The 18,834-nt window shown below is 47.4% G+C and overlaps 1 protein-coding gene across 2 annotated transcripts in view; it reads right to left on the reverse strand.

Annotated features, from left to right (window-relative positions):
• lsr (lipolysis stimulated lipoprotein receptor) overlaps window positions 1–17,948 on the reverse strand; it is a 70,448-nt gene extending 52,500 nt beyond the window's left edge. For both annotated transcript variants that reach the window (XM_063056705.1, XM_063056706.1), the window contains exon 1: window positions 17,821–17,948. In XM_063056705.1, the coding sequence (XP_062912775.1) occupies window positions 17,821–17,863 (43 nt within the window). In that variant the 5' untranslated portion in view covers window positions 17,864–17,948. The remainder of the gene's footprint in view (window positions 1–17,820) is intronic.
• Between the last annotated feature and the right edge of the window lie 886 nt (window positions 17,949–18,834).

Genomic DNA, 18,834 nt, shown 5'->3' on the forward strand with positions numbered 1-18,834 from the left:
TACAGCTCTGAAACAGGCCCTTTGGCCTATCATCTCCATGCTAACCTTCTGCAAGTCTACACTAATTCTGTTTTCTTGCATTAGTGCTGTATCCTTCCATGCCTTGCCTGACTGGTTCCATCACCATCTGGTATGGCAATTCAAGAATGTAAGAAGCTGCAGAGAGCAGCAGACTCATCCCAATACATTACGGGCATGTCCCTCCCCACCAGCGGGAGTATCTACAGGAGGTGCTGGCTCAAGAAGGCAATGCCATCATTAAAGATCCCCACCATCCAGGCCATGCCATCCTCCAACAGCTTCCATTGGGCAGGAGGTACAGAAGCCTGAAGTCCCACATCACCCGGTTCAGTAACAGCTGTTTCCCTTCAGCCATTCAGTTCTTGAACCAACTGGAGCAACCCTAATCACTGCCTCGGCATATCGACACTAGAACGACTTTGCACTACAAATTGCTTTTTGTTCAAATTGTGTTTTCTTGTAAAAGTGTGTGTAATTTAAGTTTTCCCCGTGAATGTTGTGTCTCTGATGCCACTGCAAGTACGGTTTTCATTGCGTCTGGTACCACATGGACTTGTACATCTGACAATAAACCTGACTTTAACCATTTAAGTGCCTGTCTAAAATGTCACCTAAACACAGTGATAGTACCATATTCCACCACTTCCTCTTACAGCACATTCCAGACATCAGCCACTCTCTATAAAAATAAAACTTACCCCTCAGGTTCCTTTTAAAACTTCCCTTCACCTTAAGCTTCTGCCCTCTACCACAGGGGGAAACAGTTTCTATCTACCTTTGATTTTCATAATCTTGCACATCTCTGCAGGTCATTCTCTCCAGGGCAAAAAACCTGTCAAATTTCAGCCCACAGCTGAATTCCTCCAATCCAGTCAACATCCAGGACAAATGGGTTGTTTTCTCTGAAGTGGTGGAGGCTGAGGGAAGCCTGATAGGATCTTATGAGAGGTGTGTGAGGGAAAGATAGAGTAGACAGTCAGTATCTAATGATAAAGTTTAAGGGAATGGGGATTCTCAGATCCCTGTAAACAATGGATTAAGTACTATGTCTGTGACTGTAGTGTGTTTGAATAATGTCTAACAGCTGCTTTCTTTGGAGCAAGATAAGGATTAAAGTTCACCCAGATCCACATAAGATGTCTCTGGGCTTTTCACACCTTTTGATTTTGACAAAAAGCAGTACCTGATGGAAATTAGAAGGAACATTCCTTTCTTAATTAAAGCATAAATTTGACGGATGTTCTTATCTTTGTAATTAAGTTGTTGCTCCAGCAAACCAGGTAGGGCATTCTTTTCTTTAATTAAGGTGGCTGGAGTGTCTATCAAATTGATTGTACTTTTGTATCAATAGTCCATTGACTTGACCAGAATGGTTATCAAACCGATTGTTCTCTGTATCAATAGTCCATTGACTTGGCCGGAATGGTTATCAAACTGATTGTTCTTTGTATCAATAGTCTATTGACTTGGCTGGAATACTTATCAAATTGATTGTTCCTTTGTATCGGTGGCCTTATAACTTCTGACAATTCTGACATCAGGCAGCGAACTTGTAGAACTGCCGGGGAGATGAGAAAGGTTCGCTCCCTGATGTCAGGTCCAAATTCACTCGCCGGCTGAGCTCGAAGAAATAAACGGGTGAAAAGATAAGTAACGATCTTTTTGTACTGTCGTTATTTGATTCAGCATATTTACGTTTACACTTTCTGCCCCCAGAGTTAAAATGTCTAATACCAGAGGGGATGCATTTAATGTGGGAAGAAGGGGCATTCAAAGGAGATGTGTGGGGTAAGTTTTTATATACTTATACGGAGTGGCAGGTACCTGGAATGAGCTGCCAAGGGTGGTGTTGAAGGTGATATGAAAGAGGTGTTTAAGAAACTCTTTGGCAAAAGGATTTGCAAATAGTGGAGGGATTCTCCCCATTCTCAAGAAGAGCAGATGAGCTACCTCAACAACTATTGTCCAGTGGCACTTACAGCTACTGTGATGAAATGCTTTGAGAGTTTGGACATGGCTAGGATCATCTCCTGCCTAAGCAAGGACCTGAACCCACTGCAGTTTGCCTATCGCCACAATAGATCTACAGGGGATGCAATCTCACTGGTTCTCCACCTGGCCTTGGATCACTTGGACAATAGTAATACTTATGTCAGACTGCTGTTTATTGATCACATTTCAGCATTCAGCACAATCATATTCTCAGTTCCAATCAAAAGCTCCAATTACTGGGTTTCAATACCTCCCTCTGCAACTGGATCCTTGACTTCCTCACCAGGAGGCCAGTCAGTGCAGCTCGGACACAACACCTCCTCCACGCTGACGATCAACACTGCTACCCCTCAGAAATGCTGAGTTCCTCCAGCATTTCCCATGAGCTGCTCCTCAAGGATGTGTGATTAGCCCACTTTTGCACTGTCTCTACACCCATGAATCTGTGGCTAGGCAGAGCTCAAATGCCATTTATTATTGTGCCAACGACACAACCACTTATGGCAGAATTTCAGATGCGGATGAGAAGACATACAGGTGCAAGACGGATCAGCTGGCTGTGGTGTTGCAACAACAAACTTGCACCCAACAGCTGCGACCACGGAACTGACTATGGACTTCAAGAGGGGGAAGTTGAGGGAACACACGGTCCTCACTGAGGGATCAGCAGTGAGCAGTTTCAAGTTCCTGGGTGGCAACATCTCTGAAGATCTATGCTGATGCAATTACAAAGAAGGCGCGAGCATGCTAACTTACCGCGGTCTGGTATGGAGGGGCCACCGCACAGGATTGGGGAAAAATGCTGCAGAAAGTTGTAAACTCAGCCAGCTCCATCACGGGCACCCAGCCTCCCCAGCATCAAAGAAACCTTCAAAAGGCAATGCCTCAAAGAAGTAGTACCCATCATTATTAAAGACGCCCATCATCCAGGACATGCCCCCTTCTCATTGCTATCATCAAGGTGGAGGTACAGGAGCCTAAAGACACACATTCAACATTTCAGGGACAGCTTCTTCCCCTCTGCCACCAGATTTCTGAATGGACAATGAACCCACGAACACTTCCTCAGTATTTTTTTCTCACTTTTATTTATATATGTATAAGTAAAATAAAGAGTGCAAATATATGCATATATATATCACACACACTGCCTCTGCTTATTGCAATTTACAGTTTTCACTACTACAACAAATTTCACTACATACACCAGCCATATTGCACCTGATTCTGAAGAGGAACATTGTGTAGCAGAAGGGGTTAATTTAATCTGGCTTTTAATTAGAAGTTTAATTAGTTAATTAGAAGGGCAAGTTCTAAATTGGTGGACATCCTTTGATCTCTCTCCGAGGCAATCACACTCTCTCTCTTATGCATAGGGGACTCTCACAGCAATTTTCTGATGTTAATCCAACCCTCCCATTTGGCACTTTCCACGTCAGAGTCAAGTTAGCAGGGTGGAGCAAGTGTGGATTGCAGACAGTCTTAAAAATAGTGACTCAGAATGCTGAAACTTGCCCGGCAGAGTCACAAGACCAGGCAAAGACATTCCTGGCATCGTTATCACGCAGGGAAGTGTCAGAAAAATAAAAACATCAGCCGCTGGAGCAAACAGTGCGATGTGGCATGTCACAGAAAACCAAAACACACGTACAGCAAGTCAGCGAGAAGACAGGTACATTCTTTCTTGAATAGGGAGACCAGTACTCAAACAACAGCGCAGAAGCAGGCCCTTCAGCCCATCATGTCAGTGCTGGCCACAGTCTTACCAGTTCCACCAGCTAGAGGGTCTCAGTGGGTCGAGTAGCATCTGTGGGAGGGATGGAATCGTTGACGCTTCAGGTTGAGTCCTCACATCAGGACCAAGCGTCCATCAGGACCTGAAGTGTTGACAATTCTTCACTCTACCACCATTTCCCCGCCCCCCCCCCACCCCAAGCAGCTGGTGTTCAGCCCTCCAGCAGATTGCTTGCTGCTCCAGGTTCCGGGATCTACAGTCCCTTGTGCCTCCAACTAATCCTATTTGCCTGCAGACAGACCCTCCGTTCCTGCCTGACTGAATGCTTCTTAAACATTGCAATCATTATGGATCCATGGTCTCATCAAGTAAGACAACAGGGAAACAGGCCATTCAGCCCAGCTCATCCATGCTGACCTGAGCTTCACCATAGATACTGCCTGACTTGCTGAGATTCTCCAGCATTTTGTGTGTGTTACTCTGTTAATTCCTCTCATAATCTTCTATTTATTCTCCCCTGAGCCTCTGCTGCTCTAGAGAAAAGAACGGAAGTTTGCCCAATCTCTACTATCACATGCCCAGTGAACAACTTCTGCACCTTCTCCAAAGCCTCCAACCCTTCCTGGGGCAACCAGAATTCCATGCAATCCTCCAGCTGTAGCCTGACCAAAGTTTTACACAGCCGCAATGTGAATTCCTTTCTCTAGTACTCAACGCCCTAAGCATGCCATACGCCTTCTTTACCATAACTGATCATTTCACAAACTTCCATCAGGTCTCCCTTCACCCTCCAGCGCTCCAGAGAAAATGACCCAAGTTTGTCCAACGTCTCCTGATAGTTCATGCCCTCTAATCCAGGCAGCATCCTGGTGAACCTCTTCTGCACCCTCTCCAAAGCCTTCACCCCCTTCCTGTAATGGGGTCAACCATAAACGCACAAAATACTCTCTATATTGCCGAACATCCACCTAAAATCTGTCCATTTTAAAAGTCAATGTACAACAATAAAACTCCAGCGATCGGATATCTTTTCAGCCACTAAACTTTCCATCCGATGCTCCTCGCTTGGGAGTAATGTGTAGGGTCCTGCTCACCCTGTTTACAGGAAGGACATCATTAATGTGGAATAGGTGCAAGGAAGATTTATGAGGGAGATACCAGGGTTTAAGGGTCTGGGTTACAGGGGACAGGCTGCGATGTTATTCCTTGGAATGTATGAGACTGAGGGGACGGTCTGAAGGGCAGAGATAGGGTGAATGAGCACAACTTGTTTCCCTGGGGTTGGAGAATCAGGAATTAGAGGGCGCAGGTTTAAGGTGAGAGGGGAGAGATATACAAGGGATTGGAAGGGGCTTTTTTTTTTCCATGCAGAGAGTGGTGGGTGTTTGGAACGAGCTGCCAGAGGAACTGGAGGAGGTTGGCCAAACATGGGCAAATGGGACAGGCTTGGTGTTCCTCAGGAGGCTAAAGAAATTTGATGGATCGTGACTTAGAACATAGAATAGTACAGCACAGTACAGGCCCTTCGGCCCACAATGTTGTGCCGACCCTCAAACCCTGCCTCCCATATAAGCCCCCATCTTAAATTCCTCCATATACCTGTCTAGTAGTCTCTTAAACTTCACTAGTGTATCTGCCTCCACCACTGACTCAGGCAGTGCATTCCACGCACCAACCGCTCTCAGAGTAAAAAACCTTCCTCTAATATTCCCCATTGAACTTCCCACCCCTTACCTTAAAGCCATGTCCTCTTGTATTGAGCAGTGGTGCCCTGGGGAAGAGGTGCTGGCTATCCACTCTATCTATTCCTCTTATTATCTTGTACACCTCTATCATGTCTCCTCTCATCATCCTCCTCTCCAAAGAGTAAAGCCCTAGCTCCCTTAATCTCTGATCATAATGCATACTTTCTAAACCAGGCAGCATCCTGGTAAATCTCCTCTGTACCCTTTCCAATGCTTCCACATCCTTCCTATAGTGAGGCGACCAGAACTGGACACAGTACTCCAAGTGTGGCCTAACTAGAGTTTTATAGAGCTGCATCATTACATCGCGACTCTTAAGCTCTACCCCTCGACTTATGAAAGCTAACACCCCATAAGCTTTCTTAACTACCCTATCCACCTGTGAGGCAACTTTCAGGGATGTACCCCGAGATCCCTCTGCTCCTCCACACTACCAAGTATCCTGCCATTTACTTTGTACTCTGCCTTGGAGTTTGTCCTTCCAAAGTGTACCATCTCACACTTCGGGTTGAACTCCATCTGCCACTTCTCAGCCCACTTCTGCATCCTATCAATGTCTCTCTGCAATCTTTGACAATCCTCTACGCTATCTACAACACCACCAAACTTTGCGTCGTCTCCAAACTTGCCAACCCTCTTGGTGCTCTGCCCGTGATCTTGAGAAACCGCAGAGGGTTGTGGACGCAGCTCAGTGCATCATGGAAACTAGGCCCCCTTCCATGGACTCTGTCAACACTTCCCACTGCCGCAGTAAAACAGCCAGCATAATCAAAGATCCCACCCACCCCAGACATTCCCTCTTCTCACCCTTTCCCATTGGGCAGAAGATACAAAAGCCTGAAAGCAAGTGCCACCAGGTTCAAGAACAGCTTCTGCCCCACTGTTATACCAGTCCTGAATGGACCTCCTTGACTTTACAACCTACCTCATGATGACCTTGCACACTGTTGTCCACCTGCACTGCAGTTTCTCTGAAGCGGTTACACTTTATTCTGTTATTGTTTTACTTGTTCTTCCTCAGTGCAGCGTTGTAATGATCTGATCTTTATGAACAGTACGTAAGGTGAGCATTTCACTGTATCTCGGTGCACGTGACAGTATAAACCAGTCCCCTCTCACTCTCCTAAACTGCACAGATCAAAGCCCAGCCTGTCAGACCTTCCCACTTGAGACATTCCAGGGTATAGACATCTGTACACACAAGTAAACTCCCATTTTATTATGAAATTCAGAAGATTTAATATGCGTCCGTTCCAATAGACAAGCCTGGTTTCCTCTGCACTTTCTTACATCTTGTGTGTTTTTGTTGTTGTTTGTTATAATACTGTGATGGCATGATTACCATATATGGAAATATTTGTGAACCTTCCATTTACAGACAAAAATCGATTTTATGCAGAGGAAAAACAAAGGAACAGGCCCTTTGGCCCACAGAGACTGTGCTGGGCACGATACCAAGTTAAACAAAATCTTTTCTGATTCACATCCTGCCAGTCCCTGCCTACTCACGTGCCCACCTAAAAGCCTTAAACAACCCTCGATTGCGTCTGCTTCCACCATTGCCCCATCCACCTCTCCCCACACCTGTCTGTTTAAAAAAACTAATCCCTTCTACCTGTACAATGTCCATATCCCTCCTTTCCCAGCACATTCATGTCTCCCCCTCAGCCTGCACTGCTCCAGAGAAAAAAAACGCTTGCCCAACCGTTTCTTGTAACACAAACCCTCTAATGCAGGCAACATCCTGGTGAACCTCTTCTGCACCTTCTCCAAAGCCTCCACATCCTTCCTGTAATGGGGCGACCAGAACTGAATAGATTTATTTATTTGTTTGTTTATTTATTGAGATACAGGGTGGAATAGGCCCTTCTGATCCTTTGAGCCATCTCACACGGCAACCCACCAATTTCACTTTAGCCCAATCGCGGGACGACTTACAATGACCAATTAACCTACCAGTTGATACGTCTGTAGATCGTGAGAGGAAACTCACGTGGCTACGAGGAGAACGTACAAACTCCTTACAGCCAGCAGCGGGAATTGAACCCAGGTCAACTATACTGTAAAGCATTGTGCTAACCACTAAGCTACCCCGTGCCATCCCAAGATAGATACTTTATCAATCCCGAAGGAAATGACAGTGTCACGGTAGCATTACAAGTGTAGAGACATAAATATTAGAAGAGAAGTAGAAAGAATAAAAAATAAGTTACCACAATCATTCTAACCGGGGGAGGGGGGGTCATCACTTCCCCAGCTACAGGTTGACTGATTATAGAGCCTAATGGCCGAGGGTAAGAATGACCTCATATAACACCCTTTGGAGCAGCACAGTTGTCTTAGTCTATTACTAAAAGTGCTCCTCTGTTCAGCCAAGGCCACATGCAGAGGGCGAGAAACATTATCCGGACTTGCTATGATTTTCCGTAGGGACCTTTGTTCCACAAGCATCCACTTGTAATGCTTCTGTGACACTGCAATTTCCTTTGGGATCAATAAAGTATCTACCAACCGTGGGACAGCATGGTAGCGTAGTTTGACTCCTATAACAAAGCCATTTAATTGGTGCCATTGGCCCAGCACACCACCACAAAGAAGATTGCAATGCTCCAGCTGTGACCTAACCAGGTATCTCCTCAGCCTGTGAAAACACCCCATGTGTGCCCAACCTCTCCTGGCAGCTCATACCCTCTAACAGTCAAGGCAACGAGTAGAAGAGTTTGGAAGTCATATCACAGCTTTATAAACAAAGTCACACCAACCACAAACTGTTCCAGCTGCTACCATCCAGGAAACGGTACCGCAGCATAAAAGCCAGGACCAACAGGCACTGGGGACAGCTTCTTCCACCAGGACATCAGACTGATTAATTCATGCTGATACAATTGTATTTCTATGCTAAACTGACTGTCCTGTTGTAGATACTATTAATTACAAATTACGATAAATTGCACATTTAGACAGAGACGTAACATAAAGATTTTTACTCATGTATGTGAAGGATGTAAGTAAAAAAAGTCAATTCAATTCAAACCTTCAGTCAGGTGGCATCCTGGTAAAATCTGTGCACCTTCTCCAAAGCTGCCACACCCTGCCTGTAATGGGACGACCAGAACAATGGTCCGTGCGGCCTGATGAAAGTCACCTACAGCTACACATAACTTCCTGACTCATGCATTCAACATCTTGACAAATAAAGGCAAGTATTGTGTATAAGAGTCAGTAAGTCATGGGAGCGGTGTGGGGGAAAATTAAACATCTAACTAAACTAATTCCTTCTGCCTGCACAGCGTTCATGTTCCTCCGTTCCCTGCACATTCATGTGCCTGTCTGTTACAACCTCGCCTCTCAGGGAGTAACTCAGAGGAGTCAGGCCACAACAGGAATTACACAGAAGATATTTATTAAGTTAAAGCTAAGGTAAAGGGAAGCAGGGTGGCATGTGATGCGGTGTGGTAGTGCTGACTGCAGAATGGGGAAGGGAGCGAGTGTGGGCGTGAGAGTGGCCTTGTTTTTAAGCAGTCCCCAGCCAGAGCCAGCAATGGAAGGGTATACAGGTGCCCCAGGGAACTGCAGCACAGATTAGAGGAAACACAGGCCGGGCTCTGAGGCAACCTAAAGCTGCCCCAATAATGCTTACAGAATGTTTGATAAAGGATGTAGGGCGTGAGCAGACTTGGGCAAGGCACTTGCGGCCTTGAAAGGGCATCTGCTAGCACACTGTCCCTTCCACAGATGTGGCAAGGCTTCAGGTCATGCCCCTGCAGGAATAGTCTCCACCGCATCAAACACTGGTTAGAATTCCTCATGCTTGATTTAGCAACCGAAAGACAAGGGGAACTCCAGGGACTTGAGCTGGGTTCAGCTACGCCATGTTCCAACATATAATTTACTTCCTTATGCCAATGCTGGCGCTTAGCAGGGTTTATTTACCTCGCATGGATGTTGTTTGACAGGGGCCGCCTTAGCCCACATCAATGTCATGCTGAAGTGCATTAGATGGACCATCAGAGAAGAGGGCCAAATTCTGATTGATTACCTGAACAATGTCAGAGCACTCAGGAAGGTCCAATTCAGCCAGGATTTTAGAATTTGGCTACCTACCCCTTTAGAAACAGCACCAACATTTCCCTCACCACCTGCAGATGGAGACTTCAGCACAGCCACAGGCTTAACCTGTGCAGACACTGTGTGCTTCCGGTCATTGTAAGGTTTCAAAAGTTGCACGTGGAGTCTTTACCGAGTAGTCAGTGGACCCACTCTGCGATCGATCACATACGGCCCGCTGTACTGAGCCTGGAAGGCAGAGCCGGGCAGTGGCGGTAAGAAAGCACTCGGTCCCCTGGAGAAAACCCTGTGTTTAGCCTTCCTATCGTACCAAGTTTTCACCTTTTCCTGAGCTGCCTTCAAGCTTTCTCTAGTCAGCTCACGTGTCCTGTTGAAGGCTGATTTATACTTGTGCGCCAAATGTACGCGGTAGGTACTGTGTACCCTATGCTGTAGGGTGACGTGCACCTCCCGAAAAATGTAACTCGCGCATCACGGCGACACAGGCCGCAACAACTGTGATTGGTCCGCTTGGTAGCATCGCATTTCCTCATACGCATTTCCGGTTGCTTTTCTCCGCCACATCTGTACACTGATGCGAAATAAATGGTTGGAGACGATGAACCAAATCGTCAAATCTACCTGCCGACATCTGAAAATATTTGAAATACATTTCCTCGTCCATGTCTCTCACGAGGAAACTCAACACAGTGGCATAGAAACCCCACTGCCAACTAGCGTTTTGGTGGTGAATTGCAGAGCGACGCAGACACAACTACGCATGCTCGCTACAGCGTAGGGCTATGCAAAAGTATAAATCAGGCCTACGGTGTAGGCTACGGCATAGCAAGTATAAATCAGCCTTGAGCCTAAAGTGAAAGATACATAATCTGACAGGTGAGTAGAAGGTTCATCAGCCAGCCATTTCTCATTCAATAGTTTCAAAGGCCCTCTCAGAGTGTGGCCACACATGAGCTCAGCTGGGCTGAAACAGGGGGATTCCTGAGTCATCTCCATCAGAAGAAGGGGAATGCCATCACCCCAAAATCCCTCTCAAACCTCTTGCAGTAGGCTCGCAACATTGACTTGAGGCTTTAATTCAATCTTCCGAGCGCCCGCTGAGATTCTGGATAGTAAGTGGGTCGAGGTACAATGCTAGATGGATATTTGTGTTACCACTTGGGAGAGGGGGTGAGACGTAAAAGTTGACCCTTAGTCAGACTGGACAACCTTCAGTCAGCTAAATTCAGTCAGAGTTTTGGAAATGGTGGAAGTTGTAATTTTACACAACGGGACAGCTTCAGGACATCGAGCAGCTGCACACATAAATGGTCAGCAAATACTGACATGGGGAAAAATTCCTTCAGAAGACTCCCCAATGGCAGGGATAGGGTGTCGGGGAGCCTGTGACAGGGATCTTTTGATTAGGCTTTCAGCAACCTGACACACCTGGCATGACCTACAGTACTGTGCTACCTCAGGCCTCACTGCAGGCCAGAGGAAATGCCTAAGCACAGGAGCTTTCCTTGTGCCTAAATGACCAGCAAGGCCACAACCATGATCCAAAGGCATTATGTCAGGCCAGTAAACATCAGGAACAATTTGATAAACACTATTCCATGGACATTCTTGGAGGAGTCCACTTTCTCCCTAACACTCCACTGCTAATGAAACAGCCACAGGAGGCCTCTGTAATTGCTTCCACTGAGACCACCTCTTCAAACAGAGGAGACAGAAGGGTCTCTTTTCTGTACAAGCACTAGCTGCTCACTAGAGGGAAGCCCTTGGTCAAATCCTGTTAGATCTACATCACCTTTGGCCATAAAAGTGTCACAAAGGGCAATATCAGACCTCTTGCCTTTGCTTTGATCTTTTTTAGACGTTGCACGAGTAGTAAGACAATCAGGAAAGCCAGTTCAAACTCATCTGAGCCCTCCAGCACCACAGGATTGGAGGTTACCCAGGAGTAGGTAGCATTCCACCACAGGCTTCACAGATTTCTGCTTCTTATTAAGAACTGAATATTTAGCAATTGGATGACTGGGCTTCTGGTAGAAACACACAGTGTCAGCTGTGGCATTCTCAGATGTAAAATCTTAGCTAAGGGTGAGACAGGGGGTAGTGGTTTTAAAGATTGCACCTGATGGGATAAGCCTTTACCTGTAAACTTGACTTGTTGCTTGTGGGTTAAGACTCAAGCCTGATTTATACTTCTGCATCAACTGGACGCTGTAACCTACGCAAGCAGCCTACGCACATTGTGAGCATTTATACTCGTGCATCGGTGTGTCCGTGTTGCTCTGCAATTTGGGCACGTTGCGCATGCACACACACCTGCCCACGCAAGGCTTTGTGGTCATGGTAGTCTTTCTCCGGGTAAACAAGTTTAAAGCAACCATCTTTTTTTGTAAAAGGAAAATGTGTCCTCCATAATTTCGGAGGTCTGTAAAGCTTTATGGAAAGCATTGCAGCCAGAGTTCCTTCCCTGCCCTTCAGTCGCCCAATGGGAAGCTATTGCAGCGTAGGAGGAAATGCGATGCTACCAGGTGGACCAATCACAGTTGTTCAGTCTGCGTTGCTGCGACTCGTAGTTACATTTTGCGAGAGGTGCACGTCAGGCTCTAGCGTAGGGATCCGCGTCGGCCCTGCGTAGGGTTTGCAGCGACGCAGTACTTACGGCATCGAGTTGACGCAGAAGTATAAATCAGGCTATACTCATCTCTCAGTATGACAGCTTACTTAAGGGTTAATGCCTTTTGCTCATCAAGTAAACAGATACAACATCAGGCAGATAGCTCTTAAATTCCTCAAGCTGACCAAGTTGTTCTTTAGTTTCTGCTTGTTGAGCTAAACACCACGGATCAAACAGTTCCTTTTTCTCTCTGGCAAACTCAACATATGCTTGCTTGTCAAGGTTACAATAACGCCTAAAGCACTGGTGATAAGCCTCAAGAACCAACTTGTAAGATTTCAACGTAGCCGCCTTGACTTCATCATAATCCGAGCTCTTTTCAATACTTAGAGCAGAATAGGCTTCCCGAGCCTTACTTTTCAAAACACTCTGTAAAAACAGAGTCCAGACATGTTCGGGGCGATTTGAAGTTGGAGCCACCCATTCAAAATGAGAGACGTACGTCTCGACATCCTTCCCTCCAAATGGTGGAACTAACTTAATACAGCTACCCACATCAAATACAGAAGGATCAGACTTGTACACCTTCTGAAACTCTTAACTCCTTAAGGAAACACTCACGTTCTAAATGCAGTTGCTGTTCCCGTAACAACCGTTCCTTGGGCCTGTCCTATAACTTCTCTTGTAGTGCCACCTCCTTTAGCCTCAACTCAATGGCCGCCTCTGACAAAGGGGTAGGTTTGGGCACAGGTGGGTATTGAACTAACCTCAAAAACCCCAGTGTCTAACAACACTTCCCTGTTGACCATTTTTCACTACCAGAAAGCTCTATTTTGTAATGAGGAGCCAGCTGCAAAAGTTGACCTTTTGTAAAACAGCTCAAGCAGCTCCACAGAATAGACAATAGAAAATAGGTGCAGGAGTAGACCATTCAGCCCTTTGAGCCAGCACCACCATTCACTGTGATCATGGCTGATCATCCACAATCAGTCCCCTTTTCCGGCCTTCTCCCCATATCCCTTAACTCCGCTATCTTTAAGAGCTCGATCTAACTCTTTCTTGAAAGAATCCAGAGAATTGGCCTCCACTGCCTTCTGAGGCAGAGTATTCCACAGAACCACAACCCTCTGTGTGAAAAAGTTTTTCCTCAACTCCGTTCTAAATTGTCTACCCCTTATTCTTAAACAGTAGGTTCTTTAATAAACTCTTCAAGAGATGCCGTATCTGAAAAGCTTTCCTACACTACATTAAAGTATTGACCAAGTACAGAGGTCAGCACAAATGTACAAATGGGGCATTTAACACAAAACAACACTAACCGAGTGTGTTAGCGCACAAAGTGCAAAATGAGTATGGCCATTGAGTGCTAATCTAAATGATACACAACCAGTGCAGATCTAAACAAACATACAAATGAGCAACCCCCACCACCGCCCCCCCACCACGATACTTGGCTAGCCTTTGCTCTACCCTACCTATCTTCTGAGATGTACCGGGCAAAAGGCAACTTTAAAAGCAAAACTTCAGGAAGCTTAGGCCATCAGGGTCATGGTCATGCAGTACAGAAAGGCTTACCCACATCCCCCCCCACCCCACCACCAGAGAACAAGTCTCTACCCAGGATAAACTCAAAAACAATAAGGGAAGGATAATAAAGAAATCAACTGTAGGAGAACTGATGTATCAGTCCAGCTGAAACACTCCCCTAGCTAACAGGGGTATTCATGCACTAATTAACATACTAGTGCTCAAACAACCATACTGACACAGTGGTGTCAAGAAAACAATCTCTCCCTCAATGTTGCAAAAACAAAGGAGCTGGTTGTGAACTACAGGAGGAACGGAGACAGGCTGATGCCTATTGGTATCAATGGATCTGGGGTTGAGAGGGTAAACAGCTTTAAATTCCTCAGCACACACATCACCAGGGATCTCACATGGTCTGTACATACCGGCTGTGTGGTGAAAAAAGCACAATAGCGCCTCTTTCACCTCAGACGGTTGAAGAAGTTTGGTATGGGTCCCTAAACCCCAAGGACTTTCTACAGGGGCACGATTGAGAGCATCCTGACTGGCTGCATCACTGCCTGGTATGGGAACTGCAGAGAGGGGTGTGGATAGCCCAGCACATCTGTAGACGTGAATTTCCCACTGTTCAGGACATTTACAGAGAGAGGTGCAAAAAAAAAAGGGCCTAAAGGATCATTGGGGACCCGAGTTACCCCAACCACAAACTGTTCCAGCTGCTACCAGCCGGGAAACAGTATCGCAGCATAAAAGCCAGGACCAACAGGCTCTGAGACAGCTTCTTCCACCAGGCCATCAGACTGATTAACTCACACTGATACAATTGTATTTCTAAGCTATATTGACTGTTCTGTTGTACATACTACTTATTACAAATTACTAGAAGTTGCATATTGCACATTTAGACAGAGACACAACGTAAAGATTTTTACTCCTCGTCTATGTGAAGGATGTAAGAAATAAAGTCAATTCAATTCAACTCAACCAGCAGCAATAGTACCAAAAGGGAAATAAATGTCAAAGCAACCACACACCACAAAACAACATAACAAAAGGCCTGTAAAAGATCTAATCCTTCAAAATTAAAAAAAAATTGGACGAGTTCCCATTATGTTACAACCTCGGCTCTCAAGAAGTAACACAAAGGAGTCAGGTATTACAAACAAAACATATTTTTATTAAGCTAAAGTTAAGGTAAAGGGAAATAGGGCAATGTGTGGTGTGGTGGTGCAGGCTGCAGAACAGGAGAGGAAGAGAGGGAGTGGGAAGCAGTCTTGTTTTTAAACAGCCCCCAGCAGGCACCGGCAATGGAAGGTTAATTGCAGGTGACCCAGGGAACTACAACACAGGTTAAAGAGGAAAGACAGGTGATGCAACACTATCGAAGAGCTTCAAATGCCTCTATCATACCTTCACCAACCCTGGTAGCAGATTCCAGCATCCACCGCTCTCTGTGTAAAAGAAAACTAGCCCCTACATCTCCTTTAAACCTTCCACCGCCCCCCCCCCCCGCCATCTTAAATGCATGCCCTGTAGTATTAAACATTTTGACCATGGGGTAAACTCTATGCCTCTCATCATCTGATAAAATTCTATTTGTACTTAAGGAAGTCAGTTTAAAAAAAAAGAACCCATTCATTTGGTCATGAAATTCACCATGGAGTTAGTTATGGAGAACAGCTCTGAACTCTGGGGTTGAATAGGTTAGGACTTTATTCCTGGAGCGCAGGAGAATGAGGTGCACAAAGATCTGAGGGATAGAGGTCGGGTGAATGCATGCTGGCTTTCTCCCCTCAGTTTGGATGAGACTAGGACTAGAGATCATAAGTAAATGGGACGAGGCAGAAGATCAGGCAAGCATGGACCAGATGGGCCAAAGGGCCTGAGAGTCCCATACTATTCTATGACTAACATGGTGAGGTATGTGAGCAAAACTGTATCCAGTACTTCAGATGGGGTCACCTGACTTGCATAATAATGTCCTCACTTATATGGTCAAATACCTTTGCAGTAATTTTCCAAATTACAGCCTCTGCTCTCAGATGAGAGCTGTAAGTTCAACCAGGGCCAGAGAGCTCTGCACACTCTAATCTTTTTGTTTAGATAATTCACAGCACAATTTCACATTAAACGGAAGCCAGAACAGTGACCATTACAAGAATCTGTAGAGGCCAGCCCTCCCGCCCTCTGGCTCCGCAACCTCCCCTGACACTCTCCCTTCAGATTCTCTCATTCTACTTATCCTACCCTTGTCCACCGGCTCCTCCCTCCATCCTTTTCTGTCATGCACTCCCTCCAGAATCTTGCCTCTCTCTCACTTTCAGATTCAGGTTTATTATCACCGGTATGTGACGTGAAATTTGTTCTCCCCCCTTGCACTGTTAACTCCCTCCCTCAGAGCCTCACCAACTTCCCACCTCACTCCACCACATCTCTCCCTCCTCCTCCCTCCATAGTCTCCCTCTCCCAATTCCCTCTTTACCCTGCTCCCCTCCGTCCCAACCCTACCCTCTTCCACGTCCTTACCCCAACACCCCACATTGCGCTCTCAAAAAACTCACCCCTGCCCTCAATCACTACTCCCTCTTCCTTACTCCTTTTAACTAATTATTTCTCCCCATTTCCCCTTTCTTCCCATCTCCTTGCCTTTTTACCCTGTTGACCTCATTCCCCAAACACCTCCAGCTCCCGCTCGCTGTCCCCCACTCCCCTGCCTCTTGCCCCTCTCCATCTCCCATCCACCTCTTGCCAGCTTCTTGCCCCACCTCTTGCAAACCCCTCTCCCTCTATTCCCACCTCCTGTTGCCTTCTCCCTCACACCCCACCTCCTGCTCCAGCTCTTGACACCACATTCCCCTATCCCACCTTTTGCCCTCCCACTCAACATCTCCCTCTATTTGCCACTTACTGCTAGCCCCATCTCCTTGACTATTCTTCCCCACCTCATCTCCACATCTTGACTCTTCTCTCCCTTCTTGCTCCACTTTCTCCCGCCCCGCTCTCCCCATCCTCCCACACCAACACTTGCTCCCTTGTCCTCCTGCATATATCGTCCCACTCTCTCGCCCTCCAACACCTCTTGTCCCACTGTCTCTCACCAGACCTGTTCCCCCACTCTCTCCACCTTGTGCCTTCTCTCTCACTCCAACTCACTCTCCCATCTCTTGCCCACTCCCTCCTCCTCGTCCTCTCTCTCACGCCCCCACCTCTCGACTCACCCTCTCCGCCCCGTGTCTCATCCCACTCCCCCTCTCACTCTCCCCCGCACCCCGTCCCCCTCTCACTCTGCCCCCGCGCCCATCCCCTTCACTCCCCCCACACCCCGTCCCCCTCTCTGTCCCCCACCTCTCATCCCTCTCTCTCTCTGTCCCCCACCTCTCATCTCTCTCTCTCTCTCTCTGTCCCCCACCTCTCGTCTCTCTCTCTCTGTCCCCCACCTCTCGTCTCTCTCTCTCTCTCTGTCCCCCACCTCTTGTCCCCCTCTCTCTCTCTGTCCCCCACCTCTCGTCCCTCTCTCTCTCTGTCGCCCACCTCTCGTCCCTCACTCACTCTCTGTCGGCCACCTCTTGTCCCACTTTCAAGCTCCCCGTCTTGTACCCTCTCCCTACTCTCCTGCACCCTCTACCTCTTCGGCCTCTCTCCCACAACTTCTCCCATCCTTTTGCGCCATCTTTCCTACCTATTTCCCACACTCCCCCTTCCCTCTCTCCAGCACCCCTTAATCCTCTCTCCCTCCTTCCCCTTGTCACGTTCCCCCTCACTCTTCCCACTCTCTTTCACACACCCTCTACCTCGCCTTTCCTCGCCCCATTCCCCATCTGCCCCCTTCTTCCCTCTTCCCTCCCTCATCCTGCTTTCCACTTTCATCTCTCCCTCCCTCTCCTATTTCTCCCTTCCCCTCCTTCCCTCCCTCTCACCTTTCCTCCCATTCCCCCTTCTTTTTCGTTCCCCTACGCTCTCCCCTACCCTTTTAGTTCCCCTCTCCCTTCCTCTCTGCCTCCCTCCCCTCCCCCCACCCTTTCAGTTCCTGCGAGGAACGCCGCTTTCCTGTCGCTCTGAGTTTCTTTTCGTGTCCCTTTGGGGAGTAGGTGTCTACCGGCTTCTTCCGAGCTCCCACCTACCTGCCAGCCCGAGGAGAGCGGCTACGACCAGCCGCAGTCCCATTTCCGTCTGCCTGTATCTCTCTCTCTCTCTCTCTCTCTCTCTCTCTCTGTGTGGGTGCCTCTCCGAGCCGAGAACGAAACCCACAGTCACCTGGAACCCGCACCTGGCTCCGGCCACCCAGCCCAGGTAGGGAGGGAGAGGCGTGCATCTGCCTCCAGAGTTATGTCCCAGCCCCTCTTCTTCTCCAGCCCTCACCTTGCTCCGCTATTTCTGTCATGCTCCCCTCTTCCTCAACCCCTCATCAGCTCCCCCTTCCCCACATCTAACTGTTGATGCGCCCTCAATTTTCCGAGCACCCCTTGCCTGGTGCGATGGAACAATCCCAGGGCTGGGACGGGGAACCTGGACTCCGAATTGTTTTGTCACTAACGAAACCTCCCTCCCTCCTTCCCTCTCTCACTCCCCGCCTCCTTTCACCCTGGTAGTTTCTCCCAACGGCCCGGGAGGTGTGTTTGTGTGTAAGTGTTTGCATTTGCCAGTTGAACAATACACGCCTCTCGCAACCCAACTTCCTGCCCATCCAATCTCTCGCTTCCGTTAAACATTAAACAGCCCGCTCAAAGTCCTTCGAGGCAACTGACCCACTGATTTCTGACCCCGTCCCGGTGACTAAAACTGGGAAAAGCAAGGGGGTGGGGAGAGGATCGTTCAGACCACTAAACCCGTGCAATCTCACCTACTACCCATTTAGATTCATAGTCATAGAAACAGGCTCTTCGGCCCGTCTAATCCATGCCGAACTATTAATCTGCCCAAACACGAGGAAATCTGATGCTGGAAATTCAAGCAACACACTTCGTTAGTCCTGACGATAGGTCTCGGCCCGAACCGTCGACTGTGACTTATTCCTATAGATGCTGCCTGGCCTGCTACGTTCACCAGCATTTTGTGTATGTTGCTTTTCAATCTACCCAACCCATAACCACGTACATAACCAAATTTCTCTTAAATGTTCAAATTGAACCCATATC

This window comes from Mobula hypostoma, chromosome 8, assembly GCF_963921235.1.
Source record: "Mobula hypostoma chromosome 8, sMobHyp1.1, whole genome shotgun sequence".
NCBI classification, from domain to species: domain Eukaryota; kingdom Metazoa; phylum Chordata; class Chondrichthyes; order Myliobatiformes; family Myliobatidae; genus Mobula; species Mobula hypostoma.